Source organism: Solea senegalensis, linkage group LG15 (assembly GCF_019176455.1).
Source record: "Solea senegalensis isolate Sse05_10M linkage group LG15, IFAPA_SoseM_1, whole genome shotgun sequence".
NCBI lineage: Eukaryota > Metazoa > Chordata > Actinopteri > Pleuronectiformes > Soleidae > Solea > Solea senegalensis.
The window spans coordinates 3,530,032-3,544,909 of NC_058035.1; the positions used below are offsets into that span (position 1 = coordinate 3,530,032).

The 14,878-nt window shown below is 38.3% G+C and overlaps 1 protein-coding gene across 3 annotated transcripts in view; it reads left to right on the top strand.

Moving 5' to 3' along the window:
* Nucleotides 1–11,770, top strand: part of add3b (adducin 3 (gamma) b) — a 33,026-nt gene extending 21,256 nt beyond the window's left edge. For all 3 annotated transcript variants that reach the window (XM_044046571.1, XM_044046570.1, XM_044046569.1), the window contains 6 exons: nucleotides 4,747–5,007; nucleotides 5,168–5,284; nucleotides 5,688–5,777; nucleotides 6,753–6,876; nucleotides 8,813–8,905; nucleotides 9,003–11,770. In XM_044046571.1, coding sequence (XP_043902506.1) covers nucleotides 4,747–5,007; nucleotides 5,168–5,284; nucleotides 5,688–5,777; nucleotides 6,753–6,876; nucleotides 8,813–8,905; nucleotides 9,003–9,244 — 927 coding nt within the window. In that variant the 3' untranslated portion in view covers nucleotides 9,245–11,770. The remainder of the gene's footprint in view (nucleotides 1–4,746; nucleotides 5,008–5,167; nucleotides 5,285–5,687; nucleotides 5,778–6,752; nucleotides 6,877–8,812; nucleotides 8,906–9,002) is intronic.
* Nucleotides 11,771–14,878: the final 3,108 nt, after the last annotated feature.

Here is a 14,878-nt window from a genome sequence, read left to right on the forward strand (position 1 = left end):
TTAAATATTTAATTCAAGTTCTCTGATATTTCTTTCTTTAGCTTCTGAAATGTGGATATTGTCTGTTTTCTTTGCTCCATTTAACAAAGACATCATTACAACTGAATAACTTCAAGTGTGTGGACAAAAAAAGACACTGAGATCATCATCATTTGGAGGTTTGGGAAAAACAGATTGAATATTTTTCAACATTTTCAGCTAATGGCATAATCATTTATGAAAACAATACTAGTGTCTGTTCAGAATTCTAAATCTTCTGTTACCTCTCCAGCCTGACGTCATGTTCTGTTGAAAAAGACCTGGAACTACTGATTGAGACCTTTTAACTCATCAGGAAAATGTTTACTGCTGGTCTGAATCAAGTGGGAAGTTGGCTCATTTTCCCCACAGACATTCATTCATTCAAACTGAGTTCTATTTGCCCCCTGGTGGCTATGCAGCATATTATTTCTTCCAGATTTAAAGGCCCATTTTTACTCCATTTTCCTACGTTTCACATTCGCCTGTCCCAAATGTTATCCCCATCACTACCATTCATGCATCCATGTGTCTTTTGCATTGGTATGGACGCAATACTTCCTCTAGAGGCCAGTGCCAAGTACCAAGTTGCAGGCATGGCGAGTCTTGGCGACCAGTGAAGAGTTTATTTTACTGTGCTTGATCCCAAATAGATTGATATGCAAGCAGATTTTGCAAGTTGTAAATTGTGACATTGATGGAGAATATTACTCATTGGTGTTGCTGATGAGAGAGATCGAAGGTTCCGTCCTTCACCATCTTTTGAGATGAGTATAAATGGCCTTCAACTTGTGATATTTAACCAAGCTTTCTATTGTAGTAGTAGTAGTTTACCAAAGTAAATGTTATTTGCAGCCTCAGTTATATAAATGAAGTTATGAGCAAAGAAAATTTCTTCTAATCAGAAAAAAACAATCTTGCGATTACAAAAAATAAGCATTTGAGACAGCCCCATGTGTTTTTCTGTGGCCCCTCATAGGTCATTTCGGTTGCTGTGCCGCAGCTTAAACTCTGCTCTTCTAACCACATCGCTAATAACCAGAGGCTGACAATCTGTGAGCACTGAACATGTCAGACTGTGTCTGTTTGAGTGAGCTTCTCTCTAACAACTGTGGCTGCGGTGGGGCTGCAGCTGTGTGATCATAGCCTTCCCATTCTCTCAATCATAGCCTCCAGGTGGCGAGGCGTGTGCTGTGGGCAGTTGGAGCAACACAGACCACACAATCACTGAGTGAAAGTAGTCCAGTGGAGTCAATTTGGAAATAGGATTTGGCATTTTCTCAAACACACTGTCGAAATACGTCGGCTCAAAGTAGAGTCAACAGCAATGGGAGGTCTGTTCTTCCAGGCCGGATGAGTTTGCTCGTGTTTGTGAACGAGATAATCCTGGAAGTAATCCCGACGGTGCAATCCAAAACAAAGACACAAACTCCAGCCCCAGTTGCACTAAAAGTCACAAGAGGAAAGGAGAAGATGAATTAGAGCGAGCCGTCTTGTTTTACATCAACAATATAAAATGAAAAAAGATATAGTGTCACTGTCATAAAGCAAACGCGGGGATGGAACAGAGAGATAACTCTTTTGTACAAACACATGAGGAATGTGGATGAGGAGACGGTACGTCAATGTGAACACTTCTCCTTTTTATTCCTAATCTGTGATCCAACCATCTGTCCCGTCATTTTGTAAAAAAAAAAGTCACAATTGAGAAGCAAACAAACAAAAAATAATGACTTTTTTGTCTGAGCAGTTATATTCCATTTGCTGTCTGTTGAAATGCACTCAAATGAAAATGGTTACTTCACTTGGTAGTTGGAATGAACTTGGTTCATTTGAGCATCATTAACTTAAGTTTGTCAACCATTTTCTCTTTTTTCCAGTGTAATGTTGTCATATAGTGTAATAATGTTTAAATAGCTGTCACATTTTCACAGCTATCGCTGATTTAGAGTGTTTGGTCAGTGGAATGGGTTTCTGTTTGGGTCTCAGGGAACTTTTCTAGTAACCTGGATTTTCACAACACAAGAGTTTGTCGGTGAATAAATGTCTCCATCACGTTACTTTAGTTGATAATGAAGAAATACTGTTTTCATATAAACAGCTTGCTAACTTAAATTTTAATTAACTCTGCTATGAAGGCTTATGGTGCCGTTGTAGCTCTACTCGGCTCTATTTAACTTGACTCTATTTTGTTTGGTATCAGTCACATCGTTTTTACCTCCTTAACATGGACGGGGTCGTCATAGCACGGCTGCACTGAACTACTGACGTTGTTTTATATGCGGCACAAACTAGTGACCTTTAAAGCTGTTGCTTTCAGTGTGCGGAATCGATAGAATCAGTTCATCCAAAAGATTTGTTCACGGAGTCGTTCAGTACTTCCTGCATGACCGTAGTGCAGACTGCGTCTGACACAGTCACTGAACTGAAATACGGTTGAAAGGGTTGTGATTCATTCAGCTCGCGTGGAACCTCGTCGGAGCAGGTGCCAAAAAAAGCTAATTGAAAAGCAAAAATAAACGAGTAGAGTCGAGCCGTGCTAGAACTGTATAATGGAAGAGTGTTTGGTTCAGTGAAACTGTTTCCATTTTCTTAGGGAAATAACAGTTATCACTTCATTCCCAAAACACTTAATTAATAAGTGTTGTTGGAATCAACACATGTGTTTATTAGAGAGAGAGGGGGCAAGCTAATAGCTTTTGGCAGGAAGTTAGCCAAAAGAATAACATCTCTGACAGCAGCTTTAAATGTTGCTGCGTCGTGTATTTTTGGGTTGTCCACTGACTCTACAAAATTCAGAAATATGTGTGTTTTGTCTGTTGTGGTAATGGATAAAATCAGTCACTCCTCGGTCAAATACAGAGCTGTTTATTTAGATAGTTATACAATCGAGACACCCTTCCTTAGTGAATAAGCAAATTTCTTCCTCTGCTGCTTTATTTTGGCAGTCTAGACTCTGACTCGGCACTTTCACTGGCACAAAGTTATTATGTGTACGCCGTGATCTAAAATGGCTGCGTCACTGCTGAGATTGCGAGAGGGGAGTGGAGTGAAAGACACTGGTGTCCATGGTGTTCTCCTCTGTTGAGTGTGTGTGCGCTGTGTTTCCACTGTGTTGGTTGCTTGTGGTGCATTCAAGACTCACTCTGGAGGAAATAAGTAGAAGGGCAGACTTATCCAATAGCAGTGGGGAAAGGTGTCGATCACCTCTTTTAAAGGTTTACCCTTTAAAAAACCCACTGCTACTTTTTAGTGTAAAAGATGTTAGTAGATTTCTGTGGAGATAAAAAGGGATGAATCCAAACACACTGGTTGGGTTTCTCCTAGAACCATGGTTCTCAAACTGTGGTAGAGCTTCCTCTGGTGGTGCTCTGGTAGAAAATCAAAAATACTGTTCTACTACTGTAAATACCAGGTTATGTGATGGGAGTGGAGCCAAGGAATTTTGACCAGAGTGCATAGAAAAGACAAATAGAATGGCCGTTCAACCCAGGATGGCTGTAGGACTTAAGTCCTAATTGACTTTTTGGACCGCCCTGACATGATAAACAGGCTACCAACTTTCCTTTATATAGGTGAACCATTTAAAAAAACATCACCTGATGCTCTTCCACGTTTTTCCATTTTCAACTTTCACATGTAAATTTTCACCAGGGTCCTTGAGATTTTGGGCATGGGAGAGCCCTCAAAAAATTAATTTGAGGGAATTATTATTATTATTATTAGGGTCCAAGTGCACAAGATGCGGAGGACCCTAATAATAGTAATCAAAGTCGCCTTATCTCTCGCTCGATTTTAATCAAATTTCTCTATACCACTGTCTGAAATATATGTGAGGAAGTGGAGGATGATGAAGAGAGAGTACATTATGTTTTGGGGAATAAATCTGCCTCCTGTGAAAAGTCTGTAGCTCACTTTTCGGCCTATTTTTACACTCAGGTGGTGCTTGGTGTAAGAAAGTTTGAGAACCACCGGTCTAGAACATTAAAAGTGTGTAATTTACTACCATAGTTGCCGTGGTGACCCGCATTCTGATCAAAGGAAGGTGAGGACAGTGTTTTCTCTGCGCGAGACTGGGCTGAAGCAGCTCTTTTATTGATATATTGGTCGCATTTCTACCCCATATCTGCTGTACTTACTGTCCAAACACCACCAAAGTCAGCTTGTCGACTTTTGAAGCCTGTCAAACAAACTATTGGACTAGTTCTGCAATGAACAGTCAGACAGACGGACAGACAGACGGATAGACCTTCCCTAATCCAGCCTACAACTGAAAGCTTAATTGTAAAAACCAATTCCAAACACACAGAGATTTTCTTATTTCTGTAACGAAGTCAAACCGCCTACAAGAGGTTCTGTTGTGACACTGATGGCTTCAAAACAATCCGTCGTTTTCTGCTCGTCCTTTCCCCAAACCCTTTGATGTATTGTTAAACACACACACAGCAGACGTCTTTCAAAAACCCAAAGTTTCATCTTTTCCCCTCTGAGAGTGGGCATGTCTGCAAATACGCTGTTTGTATGTACAGCGTTGTCTAAATATTTAACAGCTTTGTGTAAGCGGAGCTCTGCTGTTACCCTTTGTACTGTATGTTGTGTTTTTTCATCGTTCGTATGTGCAGAACGCTGCAGTTAGTTAGCTGCAGAGTTAGTTCCCACCTGTTACAGATAACAGTTGAGAAACTGTGTGTTTGATAACGTTCTCCTCCCCCTCGTGTGACCTTGCAGGGATACAGAACAGGCTACCCGTACAGGAACCCCATTGTCCGCGAAAAGCCCCGTTCCAAGAACGACGTGGAAATCCCCGCCACGGTGTCCGCTGTGCCGCTGGAGGACGGCGAGCTGGGTCTGCGCAGCCCCTTTAAGTTCATGGCGCAGAAGCAGCAGAGGGAAAGAACTCGGTGGCTCAACTCCCCCAACAGCTACCTGAGGGTCAACGTTCCTGAACCGTCGCCGTGTGGCGATGTCAGCCCCAGGACCAAAACCATGGTGCGTTTGATTCTCAGGGTGTAACAACAAACTTAACAATGTAATCTCTGAAGGATGTTGTGATCCTCAGCTTGGAGCTGCTCTTCCTCTTAGAGTACCCTGCCCTCTTGTGGCAGGTTTTAAAAGCTGCATTTATTGATTTTTATTTTCTTCCCCTCAGTGGATGAAGTCTTCACAGCCAGGCAACAGCATGGGCACCCCAATAAAGATTGAGGACCCCAACCAGTTTGTCCCACTCAACACTAATCCCACAGAGGTTCTGGATAAGAGGAACCGGGTCAGTTTGAAAATATCATGACAACATGAAACATCATCATCATACAGATATTTAAACACTTACAAATTGTCATTTTCACAAATGTATGTTTTTGTTATCGCTTGTGTTTAATATTGCATATACTCTATGCATATGCTTATTAATTTCCTTTTGTTTGTGTTTTGTATTTTTATATTCTTTTACAAAAACATCTTATTTAAAATGGTAGTTTTACTTACTACTTCACCGTATGTTATTTTGTAAAATAGAAAATATTTGCTTGACATACTGTCATAATTAATTGCTTTTACTAAAAATGAAAAAAATCAATCACAAAGCAGATGGATTGGTCTATTGTAGATCAGACAGTAGAGAAAGATTCCTAAACTAGGTTTAATTTTTCTTTATTAATTAAATATTTCAGATTAAAGAACAGCACAGAGGCGACCTGATGACTGCAGGACCAAAGTCTCAGTTACTAGCAGGCATTGTTGTGGACACCATCCCAGGACCAGTGAGTATATTCATTATTTTAATTCTGTCGTACTTGTTTCACAGTAAATCTGTTCTTTACACACTTTTTAACATTAAGACATGTGTTGCTAACCCTAACCCAGCTCTTAACCAATGACAACTTATCCAGTGACGGAGAGCATTAGGGACACAGGAGTTAATTTCTTTACCTTTTTACGTTTTTATCAAACTCAAAAAATATTTAGTTTTATTGTAGCTTACTGTAAAAACATCTCTTTTGATAAATATAATAAATCCACTCCAGGGTAATGTAAAACAACCACTTATACAATCAGGTCACTGTACACTAACAGAAAATGAAGCATAATTACTTTATCTTCACCTGAATATTATAAACTGCACCTTTTTTTTTTTAAATGTAATGTTTTTAGGCTGGAATTTAAAGTTTATATTGTGTATAAACTGGTTTCATCTTTATTATCAGTTAGGCCAGTGTAAAAATGTAACATTTCCTTCATCTCTCATATTTTTATGACTTAATACAATAACTTTCTTGCATACTGTACTTTTAACCCTTCGGTTACACCGTCGTCACCGACAGGATTTGGCATGCATACTTTTCAGTACTGTAACTCCTCGACCGTTTGTCATATCTAGAAAATTCAAAAACTGCAGAAAAGCAATGGAAATCGTCCGATCACAGATGACACTGATCAGCGCGTCACACGATTGTGATGTCAGCTTCTCAGTGCCGCGTTTCCTAAACGGTTGAATAACTGCCAGATATTGAAAGTTGAAGTTATCTTGGAGAAAGGGAGCAGAAGCAATCACTCATTGAACATTTTTGACAATTCTACAGCCATAAAATCAAAAAAAAATCCTGATTATCATGACGGTCTTAAGAGGGTTAAAGAACATACAACATGGAGAAAGGGGGAGGCTCAGGTCAGCCTGTCCTTGTACGGCTCTGTGAGATCATTCACGGTCATTTTAATTTTCTTCTCCTCTCTTCCAGGCTTTCATCATTGAGGATGAGGAGCAGACTCGCTCTCTTCCTCCGAACCCCTTCAACGAGCTCACAGAGAAGGTGCTGGAGGAATACAAGAGCCTGGTGGAGAGAAAGCAGCACGGCCAAGAAGGTGCTCATTACTATTCTTCACACAGGTGTTTTCCTCACCGTGTCACAGTTCCACTGCTCTTCCTCCACTTACGTTAATCCTGTGTCGACTCTCGCGGGCTCATATCTTGACACCACCCCCTGCAGATTATGGGGTGTAGATCATCCTTTTGGGGTCATGGAGGTCAGCAAAGAAAGTGAGATGCAGAGATAAAGCTAATAATAATGTTTGAGGGATTACAGCAATGTCTGACTTAGCTTTATTATTAACAATAATAATAATAATAATATTATGAAAATAATTTTACCTACATTTTAAATTCCAGATGAATTGGAAAAACAACATAATATATAGCAACGATGATATTTGTGGTCATATTTCATAGAATTTCAAAATAAAACTCTTTGTTTTATATGTAACAATGAATAATTTACGATTAAAAACAATCATTTATGATGTGAAATGAATCTTTCCTTAAAAAAGGGACAGAAATATTAATGAATATGACTTTATATTTAGCGGAGGGCATAAAACAGTTATATATTCTCTTACATTATGCCATGTTTTTGCCGAAATTATTGGAATATTATATATTAAAGGACGTATCAAGGTACATTTAATAAAAGGAAATAGTGACAGTACACGCAAATAATGATGCAAAAAACTCATTCGTTTTCGTATAATATACCAATGACACCCAGGCTGTGTACTCACTCCAAAGGGAATGCTCTTATATTGGAAAATGTGCATTTTTGTTTTTGTGTATGAATTATGAAAACACAGACATTTAAAGGGTTACAATGCTGGAAATTACAGTTTTTTTTAAATGATCTGGACTAAGATCAGCACATTTAGTGTAAGGGTTAAAGTCTGTGTCATGAGCCTGTTTGGAGGAAATGATGGAGCTGCTGTATATATATGATATTCACAGAAACGGCAAGCTTCCTGTTAAACATGTCATCCGTTCATGGTTCTTGTGAAGTCGACGGTGAGAGATGAGCTGCAAAGACTTCAGTCGTGTCAAACTTGTCATGTCTTCGTCATTGAATTCAGCTGCGGGATACAATTTGTGTGTGTGGGAGGGAAACATCTATTTTTACCATCAATCAATCAGTCAAACTTGATTTATGTAGAACTTTCCATACAGAAAAATGTGATTTACACACAAATGACATTACAGAGCAAATCCTTCAGCGGCTTAAAATACTGGTAAGAAATATTAAAATAATAGAATACAGTATTAAAGGAAGATTAAATTAATAAATAAATACACACTAAAAAGACAATCTAGAATATGAGAAATAAGTTTATGACAATATTATTTTAGAATAATGTGTGTAACGATTTGTGAGTTTAACGTACCTTGCGGTAAAAAGCACTTAAAATAATTGGCCGATGGTGTATTTCTATTATCACGATAATCACAAATGCGGAAAATAAGCTAATATTTCTCAGGAAGGACTCATCCTAGTGATGTATTTTGAAGTCCACAAGGGGGCGCCTGCATCTCTCCATATGTTAGACAAAAAATATCCCTCCTAAAACAAAGAAAAACCTGAAAGAATCAACTTTTTTCTTACCAAAAATGAAGGTCAAGTGATAAGTTACATCACGGCACACAGGAGTTACTGATCCACTTCTTCCTCCATCACTAACTCTAAATGTGTTTTGTGACTTCTGTGTGGGACCAAACAAACTCCTTTTGTCTATGGACTTTGGTGCAAGAGAGTGAGAGGTTTTACTTAAGTTTCCCAGCTCAACAAGGCTGTCTTATGCCAAGATAAAGCAGCAATATATAGATATTCTTAAGATTCTTTTAGTTGAATCTTGTTTTGTTTTTTTGAATAATTAAAGGCTTTCAGCTTCAAAGAATCCACATATAAGAAAGTAAAAAAGTAGCATAATATCACTCTAAACCAAGATGTTTTCATTTAAATTACTTATAACCCTTCCACAGAAGATGAAGATGCCACTGATGCAGATGAGATGACCACGTTTGACGGCTCCACCATCTCCCTGTCCCTCTCTCCCATGATGACGCCGGCTAAAGGTGATTAAAACTTAACGTTTTAACGTATTTGTTTTTGAAATCCCCGACTGCATGATTCCACTTTTTAAAGTCTTAACTTTTATTAATCCGCTCACAGACTCGTTACCCAACGGGAAGGACCACTTGTCGGAGCTGGACGAGGACCTGAGCATCGAGATCTCCAAGCTGAGCACCTCGGAGACGGTGGAGATTTCCATCAAGGAGAAGACGGGCGACGGCGCTCAGACGCCGGAGAGCCAGACCAAGTCCCCGAAGAAGAAGAAGAAGAAGTTCCGCACGCCGTCGTTCTTGAAGAAGAGCAAGAAAAAGAAGGAGGAGAAGGAAAAGACTGAAGCCTGAGAGCATTTACTATAAAAAAGAGAAGGAAAAAATGAACTGCAGGCTCATTTAAGGGAAGTAAAATTTTGAGATTTTTTTTTTTTAAAGTCAGAAAGTCTCCCAGGACGGTGCTTTTATTTCCCTGCACATCTTCCCTCGTTCACAGCTACTGTTCCGTGTTAAATGGGTGATCTTTGTCCCCCCCCATTGAAAATCTATGGATTGACCACTCATGAAGGGCTCAGTAAACGGTTTTAAGTGAACGGTGAATCCGTGTTACCGACGCTAAGGCTTCGATTATGTGTGTTAAACATCAGATTGAGGCCTGGTTACTTATTTGTTGTTTTATTTTTTTGCACAAGTTTTTTTTTTCTTTTTAATTGTTGAATGTATACCAAAAAAAATTGTGTAACAATTTTAAAAAAATGTAATAATCACACATAATGTTGTGGTGGCTGGACACGTTTAAACAGATTAAACAACATTTAGCCTCACGAGACGAACGTACGATTTATCCAAACATATTCATAGCTATATATACACACTAATAATAATAATACATGTCGGTTTATATTACACACATATATATATATATATATAAATATAACAATATTCTAGTGTTTAATAGGTAAATAAATGATAGTTTTAATGACAAACTGTATTTACGTTACAAACTAACCCATGCTAAACATGCTGTGATTTGATAATAACAGTAATAATTCATGTTTTTGTTGTTCTTAGGTGAGTTAGTCGTTCACAGGGTTGCTGCTTTATTGTGATTGTGACGAGAGAAACGTGTTGGACTTTTTTAACAGAACGGACGTTGAAAAGTGTGAAGACTGAGTCGGAGAAAGTTGGATGTTTTTGATGGATTTTGTTCAAATTATGATTTGATGGCGATTTTTGTCTTGTTTTTTTACTGTGGGAAAGTTTTTCTTTTGCAGCCAATATTAAGAGTTTGGTGTAAAGTATATTAGAGGACCATTTTATATATATTTACATCCCAGTTGGTAATGTGAATGGGTTTTTATTTTGGCTAGGGCTGCAACAATTCATCCATGTTTTGGGATTTTCTTTTTAGCCTCAAAAATGTGAATATTTTCTTAGGGGTTTCTGTGAATTTCTTTTCCGAATAACACAGGAACCTGAAAAAAAGTTTAGTTTGGTTTGTTGACCAAAGAAGAAGAGTTTACGACAGTGTTTTCCCAAAATTTATAAATTGTGCCCCAATTGTCAATGAATAATTTCCAAGATATGTTTGGAAAATTAATAAAAACTTAATTTTATGCACGTAATAGAAATTCTTAATTATCCCACGACCTATGTGGGGGTGTAGACCCAGTCTTTGGGAACCCCTTGTTCAGGAAACACTTTTTTTTTTTAAGCTTCATAAATGTGAATACTTTCTGAAGTCTTTACAAATTTCTTTCCTACAGACTACAAAGGAACCAGGAAAAAAATTGCAGTTAATTTTAGTTTTGGATTCAGTGTTTCCAACTTTCTATAATGACCCAATTTTTTGAAGATTACAAAACTATTGTGACCCAAACCACAGTTACAATTGTCATTTACACCAAATATTATCATTTTTAAATTGGTAAATTAGTATTTTCCAAGAGAGGTTTTACAAATTTATTAAAACTTGATTGTATGCTTGTAATTTACAACATATAACATTTTTTTTTCCCATGACCTATGTGTGAGTCCCGACCCAGTCTTTAGGTACCCCTTGTTTTTTGGTTTGAGGACAATAGAAGACAGTTGATTTTAGTTTAGGACTGTTTCCCAGCATGCATTTTAAATAATTTTAAATAATTTAAAACATATTTTAAATTGTATTTTGCTCGACCCAAACTATGAGAACCCCCTTGTTTAGGAAACAGCACATTTTTTTTTCATATATGTGAAAGTTTTGTGGTTTTTTTGTGAATTTCTTTCAATGTAACACAGGACAATAATAATAATAGTTATGTAATAATTTAGAACAGTGTTTCCCCAAACTTAATTTCCTGTTTTACGTTTTAGAAAACGTCTAAAACAAATTAGCTCCTGCGACCCACGTTAGGGTCCCGCCCCAGTCTTTGAGAACCCCTTGTTTAGGAAACACTTGTCACTTTTTTTCTGGACCAAACAACTAAAACGATAAACCGAGTAAATAATGGAGTCTGAAGAGAATCCGTTGATGAGTTGCAGCCCTAGTTTGGACCTAAAAGGAAGTGAACTCTTTGCCTTTTGTAAATATTTTTCTTTTCTTTTGTTACAAACTAAAACCAAATGTTAAAAACATAGAGAAATGTGATGTACAATCTAATAACATCTATATTTGTTTTTTTAAATTTCCATCTACCGTAATGAAGCTTCTTCTCCTTGACTGAACACTTATGTTTACAGACTGTATATTATTATTATTACTCCGTGTCATTTGTTTGCCTGTAGTTTCTCCTGTTTCCTCTGTTGTTTACATTGTTATTTGCATTTTTTTCCATAGCGCTCAAAGCTAAAAAAAAATTGCTTTTCATCTGACGTAATAAAAAACTTGGATATGTTTCCGTCGCTGTATTATTACTCTTATTATTATTATTGGTTTGTTGTGACGCTATCACCTTTTACTTCCACTCATGAGCATGTTTTTAACGCCACGTTCTGGTCTGATATGAAACTAAAGCTGATTTTGTTCCACTTTTTACAGACAAATTAAATAAAGCTTTGTAGAAAACGACTCTCACAGCCTGCCCCCCACCCCCGTCTTTAAAGAGGAGAAAACGCTGCGTCGCCCCTGAAACAATGCAGCCCGTTCACTGATAATTGCCGATGTGGAGCTGTATAATCAGTCTGCTGCCATGATATGAATGGCTGTTGTCATGGTAATCAACTGAGAGGGGACAAGGGGGGGGAGACAAAGAGGGGATTTGGTGTCTCCAACAGGTGTTCGTGTAGGGGGGAGTGACGAGATCAATACCTTCACCAACCACCCCCCCCAAATGACACACACACCTCTCCTGTGACATGACATAAGCAGAGGAAGAAGAGGTCAAAGGTTAGTTAGCTTCCATAACTTCCTGTATTGAATAATTAGAAAACAATTTAAAAAAGAAGCGATAATTTGCTTTTTTGAAATTTAGAGCTATGTGTGTGATTTCTGCTATTGAAGTTGTTTTTTGCCTGTTTGTTTGCTGCGTCTTTTATGTGAAAACTATCAGACCTGACTGAGGGAGCATTTTCTTCTGTCCCCAGACACTTTTTATTATTATTACCAAGCAATTATGGTATTACTTCCCTACAATACAAAATGATTATCATGTTATTACCATTCGTTATCAAACTGTACTTATCTCCTTAAGGTTTTAACTATTAACTATTTTTGTTTCCTCCATATGTTGCAGGATTCGCGCAGGTAAGAAGCTAACTTTAAATGTTTCATACGTAAACACAGTACAAATGCAAAATCTGGTAGAATTAGAAGAATAAGGAAACGCACGAGTTGCTTGTTACCATGACAAAACAGAGACGTCTTCCATTTCCTGACAACGTTAACTAAGCAGAGAGGACGGAGCAGGTGACACATGTCTGACCCTCTGCTGTGACCTCAGGGCAAAGGTCAGCTATTGTTTTTTTTGTTTGTTTTTTTCAAACAACTTAGAGAAAAGCTTCTACTCGACTGTCACTCATCACACTATAAATATTATTAAAAAATACTATTAAAAAATAATAATACTGGGAACTCAGCAGCTCTGGTTGAATAAGACACTTAACTCATCTTTATTTATCTCAGGTCTTTATTGTTTGTGATGGATAGATAGATAGATAGAGAGTGTGACTTTGCCTCCTCCTCCTCTTCAGTGTGTGACAGCCGAGCTGCTGGTGTAATCCAGAGGCTTTTCAGATTACTCCAGTTGGGGTCACATTCTACACCAACCTACAGTGGGTCAGCTTTCCACACTGCAACACACGCACACGCACACACACAGCACAGTGTGCGTGTTTCCTGGTGAAATGCTGTCTCTGAATTCTCCGTCCACGTCTGACTTGACTTATTTTTAACACACAGACACACTCCGTGGACGATGGTGACATGTCTTCATGCAGAATTTTCTTTCACTGAAAATGAAAAGATGAAAACGAAAAACACCTGTTTTTTTAACGAGAAAACTGTATTTGTTTGGATTTAGTATCGGAATTTTTGCATCTGTACAAAAACAAACACATTTCACTGCACAGCATCGTCTCTGTGTGTGTGTTTGTACTTGTACTTGTTACCTGTCCTGACCTTGTCAGGACCTAACCCTTGAAGTCCTCATAGAGACCAAAACCTGGTCCTACTAAGGCCAGAAACTAATTTGTTAGGAACTGGTTAGGTTTAATGCTAAGATTTGAATGGTAGTGTTACTTTTATTCATGGCTTGAATTAATGGAAGTCACTGCAGTATCTGAAGGAGGCAGGCTGTGCAAACGTGTGTGTAACTGGTATTCCTTATGTTGTGGGGACCTAAATCTGTTTACACATTATGGGGACTTGTATTCCTTGTGGGGAAAAAAATCAAGTCTCCATAAAGTAAAAGTACCACATTTTAAGGTGAAAGCGTTTTTTAAAGTTAAGGTAATGAATTTAAGTCAATGCAATGTCCTCTGAAGTCATGGAAACCAGTGTGAGGCCTTGCCAGGCAGCTGAAATAGACTCCATGGGAGGGTGTAGTCTCTCTCTCACAGGCGTCCGTTACAGGCTTGGTCACATCTGCAGCGGGCCGACCATCTGCACCCATTGTCTCTGAGGCAAAACACAGACGTGTACGCATGGCTGGCCTCGTAAAGACCCACCCCGTCCTCCTCCTCCTCCTTCACCCTCTCACAAACACACACACAGACAGAAAATGACTTCTTAATCCTTAAAAAAAGAATGAGGAGAGCAGAAGTCCACCATCAGGCCAGAGGAGAATTCAATTCCAAGGGGATAATGATGATTCTACTTTCACTATCATTAGAAATAGTATTTGACAAAAAAGGCATACTATAGTATGTCGTCCAATTTTTGAATAAAAAAGACATAGGTTAGCATGTCGTCCAAAATTTGACAAAAATGTCATACTATAGCATGTCGTCCAAAATTTGAAAAAAATGTCATACAAAAGCATGTCGTTAATTTTTTTTTAAAAAAAAGTCATAGGTTAGTATGTCGTCCAATTTTTGACAAAAATTTATGCTATAGTATGTTGTCCAAATTTTGACAAAAATGTCATACTATAGCATGTCGTTAAATTTTTTTTAAAAAAAGTCATAGGTTAGTCATCATCTACCACTTTATCCTCAACCAGAGGGTCGCGGGGGTGCTGTGCCAATCTCAGCTACATCGGGCGATAGGCGGGGTACACCCTGGACAGTTGGCCAGTCCATCGCAGGGCCACACACAACTAGAGACAAACAACCATTCACTCTCACACTCACTCCTATGGTCAATTTAGAGTGTCCAATTTACCTAATCCCCACATTGCATGTTTTTGGACTGTGGGAGGAAGCCGGAGAACCCGGAGAGAACCCACGCATGTATGTCGTCAAAAATTTGACAAAAAAGTCATACTATAGTATGTCGTCCAATTTTTGAAAAAATGTCATACTATAGCATGTCGTCCTGATTTTGACAAAAAAGTCATACTATTGTAT